The sequence below is a fragment of the Rhopalosiphum maidis genome, chromosome 4 (genome assembly GCF_003676215.2).
Source record: "Rhopalosiphum maidis isolate BTI-1 chromosome 4, ASM367621v3, whole genome shotgun sequence".
Lineage (NCBI taxonomy): Eukaryota > Metazoa > Arthropoda > Insecta > Hemiptera > Aphididae > Rhopalosiphum > Rhopalosiphum maidis.
The window spans coordinates 26,754,387-26,776,539 of NC_040880.1; the positions used below are offsets into that span (position 1 = coordinate 26,754,387).

At 24.6% G+C, this 22,153-nt stretch overlaps 3 protein-coding genes across 4 annotated transcripts; 2 read left to right on the top strand and 1 right to left on the bottom strand.

Annotated features, from left to right (window-relative positions):
• Nucleotides 1-853: 853 nt before the first annotated feature.
• Nucleotides 854-10,519, bottom strand: LOC113548067 (dnaJ homolog subfamily C member 5 homolog). Of its 2 annotated transcripts, XM_026948727.1 has the most exons (6): nt 10,080-10,519; nt 6,156-6,294; nt 5,802-5,954; nt 5,581-5,715; nt 3,453-3,494; nt 854-1,534 (listed from the first exon to the last, which is right to left on the bottom strand). In XM_026948727.1, the coding sequence occupies exons 1-6, from the start codon at nt 10,097-10,099 to the stop codon at nt 1,364-1,366; spliced, it is 660 nt and encodes a 219-aa protein (XP_026804528.1). In that variant the 5' UTR covers nt 10,100-10,519; the 3' UTR covers nt 854-1,363. The 2 variants fall into 2 exon arrangements, with proteins under 2 accessions (XP_026804528.1, XP_026804529.1); XM_026948728.1 differs by lacking the exon at nt 3,453-3,494 and having other exon boundaries at nt 855-1,534; nt 10,080-10,517.
• LOC113548066 lies at nt 7,279-8,072 on the top strand. Its single transcript, XM_026948726.1, has 2 exons — nt 7,279-7,851; nt 7,934-8,072. Exons 1-2 carry the CDS (start codon nt 7,384-7,386, stop codon nt 7,940-7,942), a joined length of 477 nt encoding a protein of 158 aa, XP_026804527.1. The 5' UTR covers nt 7,279-7,383; the 3' UTR covers nt 7,943-8,072.
• Nucleotides 10,520-12,531: 2,012 nt separating the features above from the next.
• Nucleotides 12,532-16,228, top strand: LOC113548069 (ras-related protein rab7-like). The gene is made up of 3 exons (XM_026948729.1): nt 12,532-12,757; nt 14,979-15,197; nt 15,981-16,228. The coding sequence occupies exons 1-3, from the start codon at nt 12,599-12,601 to the stop codon at nt 16,215-16,217; spliced, it is 615 nt and encodes a 204-aa protein (XP_026804530.1). The 5' UTR covers nt 12,532-12,598; the 3' UTR covers nt 16,218-16,228.
• Nucleotides 16,229-22,153: the final 5,925 nt, after the last annotated feature.

Genomic DNA, 22,153 nt, shown 5'->3' on the forward strand with positions numbered 1-22,153 from the left:
AAAGTACAAAATAAAAAAATGATTAACTTAAAACTGTCTATACCAATCTAATGCTGCACATGAAAAATTCAAATAATTTCTGCAAGGTAATACATTAATAATATTTAACAAATGTAGTTCTGTTATTTACACAATATGTATTCCTAGAGGAGATTCAAAAATCTTAAACTACTTAAATATTAAAAACAAAAAAATGGAAAATTCTCTATTAAATAACACAAGTCACAGAATATAATGTATAAATGAAATAATTATATTTTAAAACAGAGTATCTATAAACAAAAAAAAAATATACAAGATAATGTTATCTCTAATATATCTCACTTTGTTGTTTATATAGAATCAGTAGAATAATTAATATTGGCTATCACTACTTATTTTCTTTGTGTAAACAAAACTTTAAAAAAAAATTATAAAAATAATAATTAACATAAAAAATCAGAACGAATTGTTCACGAACACAGGTTTTTTCTTTAACAAGTAGCAAATACAATAATAAACAAAATATGTAAAACTGAATAGATTATTATTGTATCATATTAAAATGATTAATGAATAATTGTATAATTATAAGCTATGAATAATGTTAATGATTAAAATGTAATTATACATTTAAAATAGGTATTTCTTAATATCAAATTAGGCTAGATTAAAATAGAATAAATCACATGCCAAAAAACATTAAAATAAAAAAGTCTAAATTATTATAAATGACTTGATGTATTTGTGACTAATATCTATTATGTATATATATATATATATTAGAACTAATATAAAGTATTAACCAAATTGCCCTGTTAGGATAAGTTGTTCAACATTATATAAATATTCACAAAGTATAATAAAAACAAATTTAATTTAGTTGTGTGTGTGTATATTAGATATTCAGTCGATAAGTGTAAGTTTGTTTTCTTTTATTTGTAATGAATAAAACAAATTTCTACATGGTTCAAATCATATAATTGATTTAATTAAAGCAGTTATATTATTTTTTTATAAGAATCTATATAAAAGAATTTTTTAAAAAAAACTGGCACATTTTGAAACAGGTTTACATAATAATATTATATTTATTTAGTTATTAACTATGCAAAATTAAATACATGTAAAAGCTATAGGAGGAAAAACACACAAGGAAAATTTATACGTACACACTTATTGGTAGTACATTTTTAAACAACTAATCAAAATATTAAAATCATCTTGAAATTTAAAAATGTGATTAATGAATATGAAAAAATTGATTTATTGTAATGCTCTGTGAAAAAAATCCACTGGAAAACAGTAATTGAAGACAATTACTCTGTCATACTTGAGAATTATATGTGTCTGAAGGGACGGGCTTTAATGACTCAAAGAAAATTTATTTGCTTGCAGAATACTTTGTAGGAGTACCATCTGGATTCAGTGCAGTGGTCTCGTTGGCTGAAGGCGGTGGCGGCATGGCAAACGCGTTACTATGCTGTGCTGCGCCTCCAGTAGCATTGTTTGTAGAAGATGGTTGATTCACTATAACATCATCTTCACTATCCTCCTAAATAATAAGCATATGTTATACATGAATATTATTTATGAGTGATTGTTATTGTATTCAATAGTCATTAACAGTGGTGTCGATCCTATATCAATGGGTAGGTAGAATGCAAATGGGTGGCTCATATAAACTTATACAAGTATTATAATAAAATACTTGTAACAATAATAATAAAACATTTATATTAGTAATATTTATGACCTAAGAGAATGGATGATATTTTATAAATATTTATTCATGCAATTTGCTTGAGTATTTCAAATGAAATCGGCACCACTGTTTAATACCTAAATGTAAAAAATTATAATGACATTTTTTTATTAATTTGTCATGGTATTTCATACATACATACTAGTAATTAGCTTAAAACAAAATTAGTATTTAAAAAATTCATTTAAAACAAAGCATAGGTACTCCTTTATTTTTTTGTTTAACTTATTTTATATAAATATTTTTAACATTGTTGATAAGCAAGCAAACAATGCATTTATATATTTACTCAGTAACCATATGCCAATTAAAACTAAAAATTAAACAAATTATTATTTTATAAATTTCCATATTAATATAAAGTATTAATTTATGGTAAAAAAAATAGTTAGTGCCAATTTTGTAGGTTAAAATTTATCAGATTAAATGTTAATATTGCTAATTTATTTCATTCCAAAACTTCTTTATCACCACACATTACTTATAAATAAAAATATTGTACAATATATTATTATGCTTTTATAGAAGAATATTAGTGCAGAAAAATTATTAAAATTAAAATTACTTATTGCTAGTTGTATTTTATTTTATTTGTATGGCAGTATTTAGCATAACAATGTAATTAATTATCATATTAATTCATAATTATTTAAATAAAATCATTATGGGTTAGTATAAAAACTAAATTTAAAAAAAGGGGAAAGTAGAAAACTACTCTGCTGTACGGTATTTTTTCGAATATCATAGAAATAACTCAATTTTAAGTATGTATTAAAATTGAATTGAATAATAAATCATTATACACAAAAAGGAACTTTGAACAAATATAGTCTATCAGCCTATATTATATAGACTATTTATATTGCTATTAAAATAGTTTAATTTATTTTACTATGAGGTAGATTGAATTAAGTTTTGCCAAAAATCTATTATTGAATAATACATTAAAAATGTTATTTTATGTATATAGTATTATAACTGTGAACATTATAAGTATCTACCATTATCCATTTTAAGTTATGTAAAAAAAAAAAAATAAAATCAATTTTGTTGAATACTAGTTTTTGTATAAAAATTCTTATTTTGTATTTTATGGTTATTTAAAAAGGTACTGACCCCTCCAAAGTACCAATAAAATCTAATAAACAACCATAAACCACTCCTAGAGTTAATAATCAAAACATTTTAAATGCCGCAAAAAGTGATGATAGACAAAAAAGAACAGATTAATACATTCATTGATCCACTCAGAATCTAAAACACATAGAATAACATATTTAAATAGTATTAATTTTATAATAAATGAGATAAAATTCCATTAGTTTAAGGAAGTGCAGTTCAAATTTTATCATAGGTTTAGCTCCGTTCTAAAAATATAAATTTGTATGGTATTCTAACAGTCTAATCGTATTCAATATTAGTAATATAATTATTTATTCTTAATTAGTAATTAAAAAAAGCTATTAGTTACTATTTTTTACAATTTTTTTTTCTATATGCAACTTTTATAAAATATATGAATAAAACTAACTACAAGTGAATTTAGTTTGTAATGAAATATAAATTTATTGGCAATATAATGATACTAACTAAATAATTATAAAACATGTTTCAACTAATATTACTATTAGTACATAGTTTACTAAAATTACATAATATATAAACATATATTTGTTTTGTTTTAAATAACAAATTATACAAAAATTACCTTTTTATGTATACCATCTATATTTGAATTTGCTCCATCGTTCTACAAAATAAAACACCGAAAACAAGCAAACATTAAATGCAAAAAATGGGACCAATGATATTCAAAAAATAATAAAACTACATGATATGTAGTCAACTATATATCGAATAACAAGTAATTTAAAAACAAATATTATAGTATTTTAGACGTATTGTTAGCATGCAACTAATGATATGGCAATAAAAATGTAGATATATTTAAACAAAACTAAAATGTTAAGCTTTAATAGAAATGTGTCAGGTTTAGATATATATTATACTATGATAGAATGGAAAATTCTAAAATTAACAACTTATTTTTAATATTATTCAGTGCAGTACATAGTATTATAGTCACGGTAAATTGAAACATCTACTAATTTATTATTAAAATAAATTACAAATATAAATAGTGTTAAACGCCAACATCTTAAATTTGTAATTATCTCAAATAATTTATATATAAATAAAAGAATAGTGATAGAAGTAAAAATACATGTATAAATTAAATAACTATTTCACTGCATTCAAACATTTACATAATGTGTTTAGGAAGAAACTACAACCACAAATATTGTCTCTGTTATCCATATATGTAACTAAGTAAATCTTTATACCATATTCAACTACTATTTATTTATAATAAATATTAATACTTATATTATAATATTAATAAAGAATGTAAACTACCTGAGAATTTTTTTTTTTTTTAAATTAATATAACTTTTTGTTTTAAAATAAATATTGGAAAAAAAATGCTTTGCTAGGACACAACTTAAATTATACTTTTTTATAAATTAAAGACTATTTAAAATTTCTTTAATATTAATTATAAATATAAACTGTAAAATGAATATAGATTTACTATGTTTAAAACAAAAAAAATACAAACATTTTTTTAATGTGTCCTCTTAAATTTTTTAACGTTCAACAATACAATACTTGGTGAAAAAATATGAGTTTTTGATGATATGATAGTTTATTAAAAATGGTTACTGTGAATTCATACTTCCATATTATACACAGAATAGTTATTTTAAAAGATATTCAAGTATCTAAATACCTTGTTATTATGAGTTAATTGTTAAAGTCTCGTTAAAAATGAATTTTTCTATTCATTAATATTATTGAGAATAATAATAATAATAATAATAATTTTTAATTAACTGTATGCATCAAATAATTATAACAAATATAGTACCACTTACCAGTTACCAATAATACACTTAGATAAACTAATTTAGTTTCCAAAGTTGATAGACTGTCCACGAAAAATATTTTCACTCATTTACTGTACATAACAGTATTTATTTTTTTTAAATCATTATGGAATATTATGATAGACATCAGGAATAATTTTATTCTAAATTAGTGAATTAAAATTGCTTTAAGTTATTTTTACTTTTGAGTATGATTTTTTTTAACCTAACAATAATTATTTTTCAGGTGTAAAGCAGCATATTTTTGTTCACAAAACAAATAAATCCTAATTTACATTCTATAAAAAATCTCAAAAATCAATCAAAGACTACAAGGTAGTAAAATTATAATTGTTTAAATAAATTTGATTCAATATCTATTAAACTTGCAACCATTGTATTAACTATTCTTAATAAAAACATTTTTAGAGTGGCATTAAATTAATATTAATTTAGTAATTCAAAATGTAATACATTATTATACATTATGTTATTTATTCACTAGTAATAGTACTACATTGTATATTTGTATCTATTGTCAAATTGTGATTTATACAATACTATTCAATAATAATATTAAATATTGTGATAAGATAAAATGAAATTTACTTGTTCAATGTAATGAATTTAAAATTTTATCATAAAACCTAACTACTGTAATATATTATTTATTCCAATTATTGATTAATTTTTTGACAATTTATTTTTTATAAAACTATTGAAATATATAATACAAATGATCTAATCGTATAAGGTATAAAAAAAATTTTCTTATTGTTATAGAACATGCTTACAAGTGCCCTTAGCCAAATAAAACAAACCTGAAACCTGGGTTTATTGTTAACATTTCCAAAACTGACTGCATGCGAATATCAATAATAAAACATTTTAATGATTTTGATTACTTACATGTAAATTTGTATAATTTGCTTGTTGATCTTCAGGTACATTTGGCTTAAACTTGCCAAAACAGAAATTACAACAACAACAACAACAGAAACAACAGCAACATCCAGTAGCTATACAAGATCCAATTATTAAAGCCTGAAAAATAATAATTGAAAATTAGAGATGTTTTACAATATCACATATGTATATGACAAAAATAACAACAATTAATATTCACACACCTTGCACCATTTTGAAGTGACAAAGAAATAAGCATTGACATTCTCCTCGCCAAACTGCTCCGCAATATACAATCCAAGAGAACCATAATTGTCGTATATATTACGTTTGCTTGGATCCGTCAATATTCTATACGCCTTATTGATTTCTTTGAACTAAAGACAAAAATAAATGTACTTACATTAAATATCATAAAAATAAAATTTGGTTATTAAATCTAATTATTATATTTTTTATAGGAAAAATATTTTTATATTAATGTGCATATAATAATGTATATAAATAATATATATACTATCAATAATTCGAAAAAAATAAAATTCAAAATTCAGTTAAATTCAAAACAAGTAACAAACCTTTTCTTCTGCTTCTGGGTTACCAGTATTCTTATCTGGATGGAATTTTAATGCAAGTTTTCGATAAGTTTTCTTAATTTCTTCTGTTTCTGCTGTTTTTGCTAAGCTCAGGGTAACATAAAGAGAATCTCCAGACGTTCTAAACAAAATTAAAAGTATAAATCATTATTGTTTAAGTAAAGTTGTGTCTTAAAGTAATTGACTTGTTATAATTCCGCAAGAATAGAACTACAAAATATTTTTAATAAATATAATCACAAACTATTTTTTCAATTTTTCTTATTAAATTTTTCAATTAAAATTAATAATAATTAATGACTTACTTACTATAATATTACATTTAAAAATACAATTTAATATATAATAATAGAAGTTAGATATAAAAGACTGAAAAGACCAATAAAAACAATTGTTTTTAAAGAATATCAAAAACTACAATAGTTTTTTTTAACCTGTGGTGTTTAAATTTGAGCATTTATTCAGGTTTAATCATATAACTTTTTAAAAAACATAAGAAAATGAAAAAATTGCTTTCTAAAAAATAATCTACATCCATTTGTCTACCTGGACAAATTATAAAAGCTAATAAGTACCTATATTTTAATTTATTGTTTTCTCAGAATCAGTAACTTTCCAACTTTAAAAATATATTTACCTAAATGATGAATTATAAACAATAATTAATAAACATAGGATAATCTAATAAATACTGAATAAGAACTAAATTTTGCTTTAAAATAACTATAGTAATAATCTTTAATAAGAAATGAAATAATAGTTCTTATAAAGATATTATTGCTGAAATTGTAATATGAATAATAATTGATTACCATACATAATACAACTGCCAATATATATTATTATTATTATTATTTTGATATTAATCAAGTACAAAACAAATATTTTTTGTTCATTCTAGTGATAAATAATAGCATACAATATATTATAGATAAAAATACATTCACTATTAAAAAACTTGTGTCCATGAGGGGAGTGCCCCTCTGCCCACTCATATCATGGCTTGTAAGTAACCAACATATTTCAAAAAATTAATAGGTTTACATTGGAAGGGATTAAAAATATCTTTGTTCAGCATGAACGTTAACATCAGTCATATTATTTAATAATCATTTTACAAGAGATGAATTTAATGTAACACATCCTGCCTCGTGAACTATAGCTAATATTCATTTGAATGAATACAAACCTTTAAGTTAAAAGGAATTAAATGTTCGGAATAGATTTAAAAATGAGTTTAAATATATTTTTTTTTAACTTATTTTTCAATATATTACTTATTGCAGCAGCAGATAAAAAAAATAGCATAAATGCATTTTTTGATACTTTATTGAGTGACAACAGCCATGAAAATCGATACAAAGCTTTGCTGCAAACGGGAATACATGATTTTTCAGTTGGATTGTTTGATGGATCAGGTGGTCGCATTGATAAAATATCAAATATTCAGCGAACTGGTAATGTTATTGTGCATCCAGGAAAAGAGGAAACGTGGATAGAAATATCTTTCACTATACAACATCTAGACGTAATTTGGGACGATTCAACTTGTTTTGGAATTAAGTGTCAGCTTTGGGCTACCATGTTAAACAATCAATTTGATGTGAAAATGGCTGTAAGACCAATCAACTGTTTAGTGTCATACAATATTAATTTAAATACTGTCGGAACAATGGAAGTGAGTGTATCAGAATTACCTAAATATATGCCAAGTTTTTTATTTAATGGAGCATTATACATAGTAGAGGTGTTTTTTAAAGGTCCTCTAATGGAAAGTGTCAAACATCGTATAAACCATAGTGTTATACATGATTTTATAGATAAAAATCAAATAAATCAAATATGTATAGCTGTCAATGAAACAATCTACTCCAAAATGGATTAAATTTTATGTTACCAAACAGTAAATACATTATTTACCTACTATTATATTTTATTCAAAAAATACTATTATATTTTATTCAAAAAATTGAAAAAAACAATCATAAAATAATATCACATTGGAATTTTATTTCTTACTCAAGTAGGAGGTACTAATATTAAGATTAGAATTAAGTAATAAAATTATTTTTATTACGTGTAGTGTATGTAATATATTATATTTACTCTTTATTTGTTAATTATTTTTAATAATTCTAGAAATTAATTACTTTTCTGCTGTAAAGTTTATCAGTAAAGATAAAACTAATCCAAATTATTTATGACTAATGTTCATCTTAGTATATTTAAAATACAATAAAATTTATAACAAACATTTTTATTTAATTTTTATGTATCAACTTGTAAAATAGGTACCATCATGATCCTTACCAGACATCAAGAATAGGAGTTATTAAAGACAGGAATATTGCTTTTAATTGTTTTCAAAAATGTTATACTTATACCTATAATATTATCAGTATATTGTAAATGAATCCCTATACCTGAATAAGAAAAAAAATATAATAAATCAATCGAGTCCCAGATATAAATGAAAAATATACAAATTGAGTCCACAGTTGGGAAACTAAATACTAATCGAGTCCTAGGAAATTTTATTGAGTAAAGTATAAAATCAATTTTATAAATACATACAGATAACTTGATAAAATTTGTGATCTCATGCCTTTTTACAGATAAAAGTTATAAAATATAAAATATATATACAAGCATTTTTGATTTTATTTGTTGAATTACAAATAATAATAACACACATCAATCTATTCAAAATTAACATGGAAAAATAAATATATTCTTAATCATACTTGAAGAATTGTGGCAAGCAATACTAACAGTCTAATTAGGTATGTAAAAAAGGAAAAAAAAGATATATATTTTTTTTTAATGTGATGGAAATTCAGTATTTAAACATGGACTCAATTAATATGTATATAAAAACAATGTCCGTGATTTTGAAATTGGTGTTTATACTTTGTTAAATATTTTTAATAATAAAACTTTAGAAAAAAGATTTAAAATACTATTTTTTTTATTAGAAAACTTACAATCTGTATTTAAAAAACATAATAAGTAAATATGAAGACATGTACACATATATAACTAAATTAATTTGATGAGGAAGGATCCATTGATACACTTCAGAACTTGATTTTATTTAAATAAAGAGATCACTGAACCAGTGTGTTTTGAGACAATGAGGGGGGGGGAGTTATTGGTAAGAGGATACTGAACACTAATATTATATAAACTTCTGGTTTTTTAGGTAAATAGTTAAAATTAAATACGGTAACCATATGTAGGTAAATAATACTTTAAAGCTAATATAATACTATGTCAATTCACAGTACATAGTGCCATATGACGTTAAATATAATATTCAACTTGTAAGCTAATATGTTACTAAGATTTTATTACCTACTTAATAAATAAGAAAAAACAATACAACCCAATGAACGCTTAAGTTGCAAAAACAGTATCAAATGCTAATAATAATTTAGTTTATATAAATATAAATACCAAGGATAATCAGGAAATTGGCAATTACATGCAATAGATTTTATATTGATTTAATGGGTAAACTATTTTTGGGGAAGATCTAATTCTGTTTCTGTGAAAACACTGAAATTATCTAATTATTCCTCTTCGTTTCATCACAAATCAACAAATGGCACACCATTGAAACATAGTTTAAATACTATCAACTGAACAGATAAATGTACTTGAGTGTACAACAAAAACTGAAATCATTCTCGTGACACATCTGTCATCGGCCATTGACAGCTGTAAGTTAAGGCGAATTGTCATGTGCAACGGTGTTTTAATTTTCGCACAATCAATACCCATTACAGTAAGCTGTTTTTCGTGAATTCGTAAAATATCAATCGTAGGCTCCACACCACATACACGGCAATATATAATTGGTGCGCTATTTTTAATATTATTTTATCATTACTATATTATACTCACGACAACTTCCTCTTGTCCATTTCGGCGGCGGTGGATAATACACGCGATAAATCGTCGGTAAATGGTAATGAAAACTGCGAAACGCCTTATGTCCTTATCAATACGTTCACGGAACCGTAGGTGGACAAGGATACTGGCGCTAAACGTTGTAGTCTAATTTTCCAGTATCATACACGACAGTTCATAGTGAGGTAGCAGTTGTGCGCGCGCGCGAGTAACGACTAACGGATGACGATAGAATTAATGAAGACTGCGAGCAATGAGATACTTCACCGTAGCGAATACAACGTTAAGACGATTACGAATATTAATTACAAGTGACACTGACACGACAAAATAACTGATGTATCATATTATTATTTTATTATTATAATACGTAAATGTAGGTAGATATACTTATGTAATATTATATGTTAATAATAATATTTATTTATTATAATAAATATCAATACAATACTACAATTTATAATATACCTATAGGTATATATTTTATCTACTGGAATTGATCGCGATGATGGGCGATGGCGGCCGGCGGGCGGTTGCGTTTTTCCAAAGTTGCGCACGCGCGTCGAAACAGTGTGACCGACATCCTCGACTTTCTGATATCTGCAACTCATTCGCCACACATACTGCACGCTCTGCCGCCGGAAAGAGTGGAGCTCTTTGATAGTGGTAATTTAAATAAGTGACCAATTGATCTATTCTGCGATATGACCGTGACGTTATCACGCACGATATGTCGATCCGTTCTCAACGGCAAGATCACTAAAGAGTAACTCACTAGATCTGAAGGCACAGAACAACACGCCATAGTAATATTTCTCCAGACTTCAGTCATTCAAAATCCTCCAATAATAATAAAAATATATAATGCTTAGTATATCAGTGATATACATGCTGACAGATCGTAACTGATATATACACTAAACAAGTTTTCGACATAATGTAAGATTCTGTTAAAATTCAAAAACAAATAACCGTAAATACTTGAAATGTTCAAAAATGGTTTATATTATTATTTTATATACACAGTTTAATTTTAGAAATATTTTCACTCAGTTATTCAAATAAGCAATTGAAATTTTCGTTTTTTTTTTTTTTTAATATCAATAAAAATATTTTTAGTAAGTCGAAAATTTTAAAGAAATAATACAAGGTTCCTCATAAATGGTTCTTATATCTATATAAAAATATTTTTAAAAAAACATAGGCATTATAATTTTAAATTTTAACAAAAATGTTCAGGTCGTGTTATGTATTAAACAATTTATTAAATCTTCAATTCTTTTATCAAAAATTTGAAAATGTAAAATAACATTCCTAATAAGTAGTTCATATTGGAACTCAATAATCTAAAACAAAATTAATAAATACAAAAATAAATAGATATTTGAAGTTCAAGTTTGGACGAAATTACATATTATAATTTATATAACATTTTAATTTTATCGATGAATTACAATTTTAATTATTTTTGTTATAATCCAAAACGTTATTCATGGGAATTCAAAACTGCTTATAGGTACCTATTGGCTATTATGAACTTTATTTAATAATATGTTGATTAGTTTAAAGATATTATTATCTATTTATACAATTAACCTATTCACTCTATTTTGCAGTAAGATGACAACAACTCAAAAGTTAATTTCAATAATAATATAATAATGGTATAAATATAAATTATTATAAAAATTAAATACTACCTATTAATATAATAAATGCAATTTTTTGGAAAAAAATAAATCAACCTACCGTAATACCAAATATCAATTGAAAAATGAATGACCAATAGCTACAACAAAAAAACATAATGGTATATTGGTATATTATCATGAAATATACTTTATGTACTCAACAAGAAGTGTGTATAATGTAGGTTGACGGACTGTCATCTTCGCTCAGGATCGTTTTCATATACGATGATATATCATTGAATTCAAAATTAAGACATCCATTACTGACTACTAACTGTGACCCACAGGAGTACATGGCAGCTAATGTAGTTACATTAGAGCGGTACCTACTTGCCAATTTTTTTTTTTCAAATATTTTTAAGATGATTTTACACAAGTTTCCCATATATCTTTGTCATGATGTTATATAATTTGTTGTATACACGATACATCTGTGTTTATATATTATTTTGTTTATTATTAAATTGAATTTTTACGTGCTGAAAATGACAATTGTAATTAGCCTATGGACTTAGTTTATTATTATTGTACATATTTTGTTATTTTTTTGTTAATAGCATGCTGTTTATATAATATGTTTATGTATCATGCATAATACTAATAATGCAGTTGTAAATTACAATCATTTGATTTTCAATCAATTACTAGTCTTTGTATTACATTATTAAAAATGTGATTGATTTGTTTATCATATAAAATACGATAGTGGACATACATAAATTATTATTATTATGTTATAACAGTAATAGTAGATCAGCATTTAGTGGTTGACTTAGTTTTGTTAGTGAACATCGTAGAGTACAACAATATCAGTCATTCGGAATGAAAATTAATCTGAAAATAGTGATTTTGGGTGATACGTCTGTGGGAAAATCATCTTTGTTGGCTGGCAAGTATTATTCAGATACAAATCTACCAAATTACGGAACTAATTTTACAACTAAGGAAATTGTGATTAATGGTACAATCGTATCAATTCAGGTACAATTTTTTTTTAAGTTTTTCATTTATAATAATAAACATCTAATGTACAACATAAATACATAATATGATTTATATAAATTTATAACTGAAATCTGAATTGCCACATTGACTTAAAATATTTTATTATTTTTGGTTATTTACATTTACCTTAATTATTATAATTTATAAGTAACATGTTTACTAAATAGCAGATACCAATATACCATATGCCTACCAAAGCAATTAAACACAATTTTTTCTAGATACTTAATACTTGTAGAGTTATAGATAATATTTCCATCCAGTAGCGTATTTTGAATATTTTTTTGAAGGGTGTCCAGATAATATAGGTAGGTTATTTGTTAATTGGTTGCAATATTTTTGTTTTACATCTACTACCACAGAGCTCATAATATACTCATCAAATATTGTAATGAAACATTTTTATTTATTTAATTAAAAGTAGTAATTTTTATGTAATTTAAATCATACAGGTATCAAATATCTACTGTAAACATAATTATTACAATGTATTTTGTTTGTTAAATTCGATACCAGTGATGTTAAAAGAATAATAGTTTTATAAATAATTAAAAATATAATAGGATAATAAGTACATAATTTAAAATTAAATTTATTTTCCTTCCTAATTAGTTTATTACTTTATATAAAAAAAAAATTCAATATTTAATGTCGATAAATTTTAAAGGGAATTTGGCAAACAATAATATGTGATTCGTTATGAACTAATTTAAAATTAGTTTATGACTTTATCTAATATTAAATTAGTCAAAAAAACCAAACACATATTATTGTTTACCAAATTCCCTTCAAAATTTATCGACATTAAATTTTTTTTTTTTGTTTAGGGGTGTCCAGACACCGTAGACACCCCCCCCCCCAAAAAAAAAAAAAAAATACGCCACTGTTTCCATCATAATTAAAAAAAAATTGTGGTAAAACGTGAATCTTCTGTTATATAATATATTATTTATGAAATGCTCTGTTAATATTAATTACTATATAATTTTCAAATCATCGACCCCTCAATCATTTAAACCTATCCTATATTATCGATAATTATATGTACTAGGTATCTCTAACAAGTAGTTATATACTTTTTAATAACTCATAAAGTGGTGGGTATACAAATGTAATGGTTAACATTTTATACTTTTTAAAATGTCCTGAAGGTTTGTCTTGCTACAATAAATACAATTTCTAAGATTAAAACTAAAACTTAATTGTAATATTATCATTCACACCATTATTTTTTTTAAATAATAATTTGTGTACAACATATTAACCAAACACGTGTCCACATTCACCAAAATCATCACGTGAATATCAACATTAACTATAGTTTATAGCTATATTTTTTAATTTATTAACATTCCCGGCGACAATCAGTATTTTGCCATGCCAGTGGCGGTTCTAGCGTATAGGCAGGGTGGGCAGTTGCCATACCAACATTTCTAATGCCGCTTATTTAAAAAATATAATTTTTATACAAACATAAGATGTTTTATCATTTGACATAACCTAACGTAATTTTTCCATCATACGCCGTGTTAAGACATATTTAAGATCTACTATGAAAAGTTGTGCATGATTAAGCAACCTTGCATATATTATCAATACATATATTAACAATTGATACAGAAAAAGCAGACAAATTATTAAGAGATCCAACTGCTGCCCTTGAAGTTTTTGTAAGCATGAGAAATAGAAGAATCCAATTTCAAATTTAGCTTTTACTATATTCTTTTAAAAATGAGTCTATATTACTTTTTTGACAGTTAAATTTAAATATATTTAAATAAGCATAATTATACTTAATTACTTAAAAACTAAGGATTACTCTTTTTTTTTATATTTAAAATCTTTATTACCTATTACCTACCTATTATAATTAATATAAACATTTTAAGCTACATACTATAATGTACCTATTGCTAATATTTAAGGTATTTGTGGAAACTATAAGCATAAATATTTTATTAAAAAAATTTTGAGGGAAGGAAATGAGGAATATTATTCGCAGTTAAAACTAAATAAATCTACTGTTGTCCGCATACGAAAATATAGTCCTAGAATCGCGCCTGTGCCATACTGTAGACACTTTCAAGTTCCAGTAACATAATACAAGAAATATGATTATTAATTATTATAAGAATGCCGAATGTGTATCATAAATTGTCAATTTCTTGATGTTATAATGATTTATATTTAATTACAGTTTTGGGACATGCCAGGACTACGGTCACTGCGTTCTTGCTGTGTACCATATTATCGAGGTGCTGATTGTTGCATATTGGTATACGATGTCACATCATTAGAATCTTTTGAGTCATTAAATTATTGGAGAGATGACTTCCTTAACGAGATTTCAATACCTAATGGAAAATTATGTCCATTTGTAGTTATCGGTAACAAAGTCGACTTAAATAACATAATGGTAATATATATTGTTATTTTATTTTTTATTTATGATTTAAATATAATAATAAATAAGAATTTAATAAAAAAAAAATCAATTTTTAGTTTTACTATGATAAGGACAAATTTTGCTTATTGCGTATAAATAGTGTTGTATTTACGGGGTGGTCCCGGGTTCAAACTCCCCCCCCCCGAACAAAAACATAGATCTATACACCAACGCATCTTAGAAGTTTTTAATTAAAATATTGTTTATAAATTATAAGAAAATACCTAACCAGTAGGTTATGTGTGTACGGAGTTGTCGATTATCGAATTATAAAAACATTGTCCAAAATCCACAAAAACTATAATAGTAGAGCGCCGGTGACCGATGTCGACACGTAGTGGACCGATTAGAAATTCGTTGCGACGATACGGTAACGGAACGACAACATTTTTTCAGTTATAAATTAATATTGTTTATATTTATTTTATTTCTTTATTCCAAGTTTCAAAGTATGATGAAACAATAATAAGCTTTATCATATGATTTTTTTTTTTAATTTTAACCCCCCCCCCCAAGAATTTTTTTAAAATACGCCACTGCATATAAATATATAATTTATGTTCTAAAGAGGATACAAGTATATAATGACATTCGTTATAAAAGGATAAACATTTAATATTATCTACTTATTAAATGGGTTGTTACTTGTTGCTAATTATGTATACCTATCTATGAATATGTGTACCTATGACAAATGTAAATTCTAACGATTTTACTAATGATTACCAATTATTATTTAATAATTATATAAAGGTGGATCAGGAATGGGTTAAGTTATGGAGCAGGGATAATGAAATTTTATCATACTTTTTGACATCGGCAAAAGATTCAATAAATGTTAAAGAAGCATTCAACACAATAATAAAAATCGCATTTGATTTTAAACAAAAAACCTACATTTATGAAACTGCAGACGATCAGAAAGACCAAAATTCCCTTTTGTTTTGTTGCGGCCTTTTTTCATGTATTACCCATGGTAATTTGTTTTAACTAAAATAGGTCATATAGTCGTATAAGTATAATTAGTTTAATTACTAATTAGATATCTACCTATAATTAAATTATAATTACTTTATAATAAAATATTTATTAATATTAAATGATTAACCACTAAGTATAATATTTGAATTTAACTTATTCATATACTACATTACTATCCAGTATCCATGTAAGTATGCGACTATTGCATGTTTACAATCATGTGAAATTTGGCCTTAACTCATAATATTATGTGGGCATGAGATCAAGTATTTTATTTTATTGAGAGTGAAATAAAAAAAAGATTTATTGATTTTACAATTATTTATTTTATATTTTTATTATTGGTTTACAAGTAAAATAATGATATGTACATATAATATATCATACTAGATGCTAAAATGCCCTATCTTGTTTATATATTTTTGTATTTTTTACTAAGTTTTCATTTCCCATTAAACATTAATATTCTATATTGTGTAAATAATGCTACCCATACATATGTTTTAATTCTTATGGTGATATTGGTATATATTATTTTATTTAGTAAATATTTGAACAAATGATTAAGTAATAAGTACAATTGACATTTAACAATAATTATATAATTAGCAGATGAAGGGTTACGGGGAAAAACGATAATAGTAAATATTCCTAAAATGTTCAGCATTGCAATTTTAATGTTTTAAAACTCAAAACAACCAAGAGATCAAGTACGAAATAATTCAAAACAAATTGTTGTAGTTATACAATTTATTTTAGATACAAATATACAATGAATAAAATAAGAATTGGAAAAAAATTTCTTTTGACTATTATCGTTTTTCCCCGTAGCTCTTCAGGTAAAAAGGACTAGATCACTAAACGATGATTAAGTTAATGATACAAAATATACCTACTGAAACTTAGATTTAGAGTATATAAAATAAAAATAATTAAAACAATAGAACAAATATTAAAATATATTATATATATAAGTATTTTGCGTATCAATAATTTTTCTTCACATCAAAATTCAAATTATATATAACCTTATATCCGCGTGGGTATAGAACTATAGACTATAGCAGGGATGGCAAATTATTTGAACGCTATGTGCCAAAAATAACCTTTTTTTCAAGCGGCATGCTATGAAAAATATAAATATTATATTTAATATTGTAAGAAAAAATATCATAACTTTATTGTATACCTAATTGAAATATATAATAAAAAAAAATTGTTAGTTTAGGCACATAATATATTTACATAACTTTGTTAATTCTTAATTTTTTTTTTTTTTAATATTTGATGTCAATTCGTTGATATTGGGTTTATAAAAATATTTTAATTTTTTGCGTGCCACTTCGGGCACGCGTGTCGTGGATTTTCCATCCCTGAACTATAGGGTATAATATTAAATATATATTAATATCAGTTGGTAAGTAATTACCTATAGGTTATTGCTACTGTCAAACAAAAATCATGTGAAGAAATTAATTATTGACTAGCTTTCAACTAGTTTTTTATGATTATGCATCTTAGCATCTGTAAACACCAAACGATATAAAATAAATTTCCTTGTCCAATACAACAATATATGGTTACATATTTTATAGTAACAATTTTGTAATTGCAGCTGCGAGTCTGTGAAAACATAATATATATCAGCAGGTACTAAAGTATCTACTATCTATATGCAATATGCCAATATGCATTATATGCACTATTTGTCAATTGTCTGTATAGCTTAAATATTGTAGGTATTATAGCTAATATATTTTATATCGATAGATTCAGTAAGATATCCAATAAATACATTATAGGTACTATATGAAAAATGAATAGTACTAAATATTAAACAATATACATAATATTATATAATACAGTCATCATTCATCACACTGCTATTTGTAATGGTATTATGTATAAATATTAAATTAAATATAAACATAAATAACTTGTTTATCTATAACAACGATACAATAAAATAAGTTATTAGAAACAATACAATTGTTATAACAATAATAATACAATATTATAGATATATGTATCATAATTGTTAAGGTTATGAAAGTACATCAACTTATTTCGAGGACACTTCAGGCTTAAATATTCATAAATTATCAAGTATCTATGTTTTTCAACATACTACATTATTTTACACTTTTAGAATAGGTAATCTGCAGACACCTATTAGCTATTAGATTAGAAAAAAAATAATAAATAATAAGTTAATATGTAAATATTATCACCTAGATTTGTAAAACTTTAAATTATATGAAATTAACAATTAGAACCATACAGCGATACGACTTTCAACTATGAATTAAAAAAATATTAACTTATAAACTTTGATGTTTGATAAAAACATTACAATATTATCCATTTGGTTTTGGGGGGTAGTGCCGGTAGTGGAGTAGATATCCATTGTTTCAAATAATTGTATACATTTATTATTGTTGATATAATTTACTTATTAAAAAAGATGTATGTAAATTAACATTTTTCTCTGTATTAAAGAAAAATATATATGTAAATTATAACATTTAAATTATCAGTATCCTGAATCCTCGTTAAACTGAAGTCTGGACCGTACCAAGAGGGCAAAGTGTGTAAGTATAATAAATGAAATAAAAAAAATAATTACAGGCTAAACTGTACAAATAAATAATGTTTAGGTTATAGGTACCTACACAATTTCAAATGTTTAAATACGTGTGTAATTTATATTAAGTTCAGAGGTATGCTGTCGTTGGGTACACGGTGTACCTGATTTATTTTACACGAATATCTATATCATCTTATAATAGCTTAGTAAATACTATAGTATTAAAATACATAGATAGTGTTGAGTGTTGGCCATTATTCATATTATATACCTTGTTATATAATTTTATAAATATATATTAATATACACCGATTACCGACATCCTATAGACCGCGAATACGCAGTGTATAGCACTATAGCCTCAGCCTTATAGTAGTAAACCTTGAAAAGTCGAAATATCGAAATAAATGCAGTAGATAACTTAAAAATTCCGTGTTCCTAATACAAACACCAGACAAATAAAGATGATTATTACTTATGATTAGTTTCACTATCATTGAAACATTTTACTAATTATCTAATCTGTTTCTACACAATCTGAGGAAGATGACACATCTATCAATGAAAATAGCGTTACGGATAGAAAATGGACTTTGATAACAAGTTATTACAACAATATTCTATATGGTTATATGAATATAGTAGATAGTAGAAAACTTATTTATCTATTAGTTAACTTCACCTATTTATGCATTCACTTCATTTATTTATTTACAGATTCTGAGCGGAACGACAAATGTATAGGCATTCATTTTTATAATACGATGATATGACTTTTTTTTCGTATGTAAAAAAATTTGTGAAATTTTCAAAATTTTCAAATTATTTTTTAATCAGAACTTTATAAAAAAAATGTAATTTTATAATCGATATCAACGATTTGAAAATGTAATGTATGATTTTTCATAAATTTTTCTACCAAATATTCAAAAACATTATTCGTGAAGACGTATATTATACATTTTACTATATCTACTCATTGACAAAATATGTTAAAATATGTATATTAATTTTAATTTTTAAGATATAAGCTATTTATACTAATAATCTATTAACACTGTTGTCTGTTCTACTGTAGTAAGGTGGTTTTGATTCAAAAATTAACAATAATATAAATTATAATATTTATAAATACAATATTATCGGTGAAAATTAAATTAATCTATATCGTAGTAATGCAATACTAATAGTAAAATAAATTATTTTAATAGCAATCAAATGAATCATGATATTAAATCATAATTTAATAATTGATAAATTAAATCATGTTTATTGTATTATAATATACTTGGTGTCTTAGTGATGTATATGTATAAGCTGATAGCCGATATTAGGCCATCCCCGCTCAGAAGCAATTTTCATATACAATGATGTATTATTAAATCATTTGAATCCAAATTTAACACAGAAGTAAAGCACTTTATACTTACTATATACAGCAGAGCGGTATCTACTTGTCCAAATTTTTTAATTTTTTTTTGTAATATTTCTATTAATTATAAAATAATACAACTTGTAATCATAATATGATAATCACTTAAATAACCAAAAAAATATACTTATTTTCTGAGCCAAAACTAAATTCATAAGCGAGGGGTAAGCGTAAGCCACCCTATAATAATCTATATAGGGGTTGAAAAAAATATATAAACACCTTCCGAGTCTCAAGGAATCTATTGATATAACTTTTATTGAAAACAGTTCAATAGTATTTGAGTAGATATACACAGAAGGCAAACAAAGAAACATTAATTATTATTAACATATTATGTACCTGTAATTCATGAAAATAAAAAATAAATAACAAAGTTATTGATAAAAATAATTAACATTTTTTTTTTATTATTTAATTGCTAATAATAATAACAATAATATAATGATAAATACCTATATACCTTTACATGCATAATATATTACGAATAGTATATTTTACCAGTAAAATGTATATTATGCAGCTAATTACAGTTTTTGTTCAATATATCAAATCACTTATAAATTATAAAAAATAATAATGAAATGAAATATTAAATAAATTAGTCATTAAATTGGCTTATTACATTCGTCATTCTTTATAAATGTGTATGATTAATTAGGTAGGTATGTATTATGTACTAACTACTACTAAGAGATAACTGATATATTATAACTGATAACCTTGTACCTATACATATAGTAGGTACCTCGAAATTCTCTTTCTTAAATTACATATCATTTCTGTATCATAAAATTTAAAATTTAAATAATTATAATATATTCAAATTCAAATTGTAATTTGGATCGATTCATTTTATTTAAAAATGCTTAACGTGATTGATAAGAGTATATTGATCGACAACCATTATATTATTTCTTGGATGTAGGTATATTAATTGTATTTACTACACATGACATCGTGATTAATATTCATGATTTTTTGTTTAGTTGATCAGCGATATTTTAAAAATGTATAGATATGTACAGGTGTCCCAAAAAGAACGCTTTTTTAAATTATCTATAAAAAAAACCCTTTATTTTTCAATCAAATACAAAAAAGGATATGTACAATTTCAATTGTCCTCCCCTAGCTTGTCAGGCCGAAGTGTGATTGAGAAAATTAACAATAGGCAATAACTACCTCTCAGTTCGTTGGTGAGTTTCAGGAAGACGTCTTAATCTAACCGGTGCCCAGTTTTTTTCGAATTTTTTATTAGCCAACGAATTATTGACACATTGGGAGCAGCGCCCCATCTGAATAAGATACAAAGTAATACTTTCACTGGGACAGACACCATTCAGCATACATTTAAAATAAATCGTTCAAACTTATAAATAAAATTTATTCATATTAAATTACTTATTAAGTTACTGAAAGAGGATTTAACTTTTTTATAATTTTATAAATTTAGGTAACAATTTACAATCAGTTTTGTCTTTACTTTTTAGTATAGACCAAGAAAATTACAATCAGTGACGAAAAATCTTACCTAAACAAAATAGAATGCCCCAGAAAAAAATGGACTTCACCAGTCAACTAAATACCTATAGGTATATCTCTGGATAAAATATTAGCCTGACCTCAAGCAATACCGTAAACAATTTAACCCTCGCCTCCATTTAAGTCTTATTCTTATATCTAACTTGAATTAGACTTGAATCTTAAAAAACAAATTGCTGCTATACCCAGAGCTGCTACTTATATTAACGAAAATAGACCGATGAAAAATATCTGGATCTTTGATATAATCATACCGTTAGATTTTATTTCCCCGGGCCGGTCAGATTATGCCTAACCGCCTCTGCAGGCTATACCAAATAGTGGCATAATCAGGGAGTTATGCCCCCCTAGAAATGTTTCCGAGGCCTAGTATAATAAGTAACA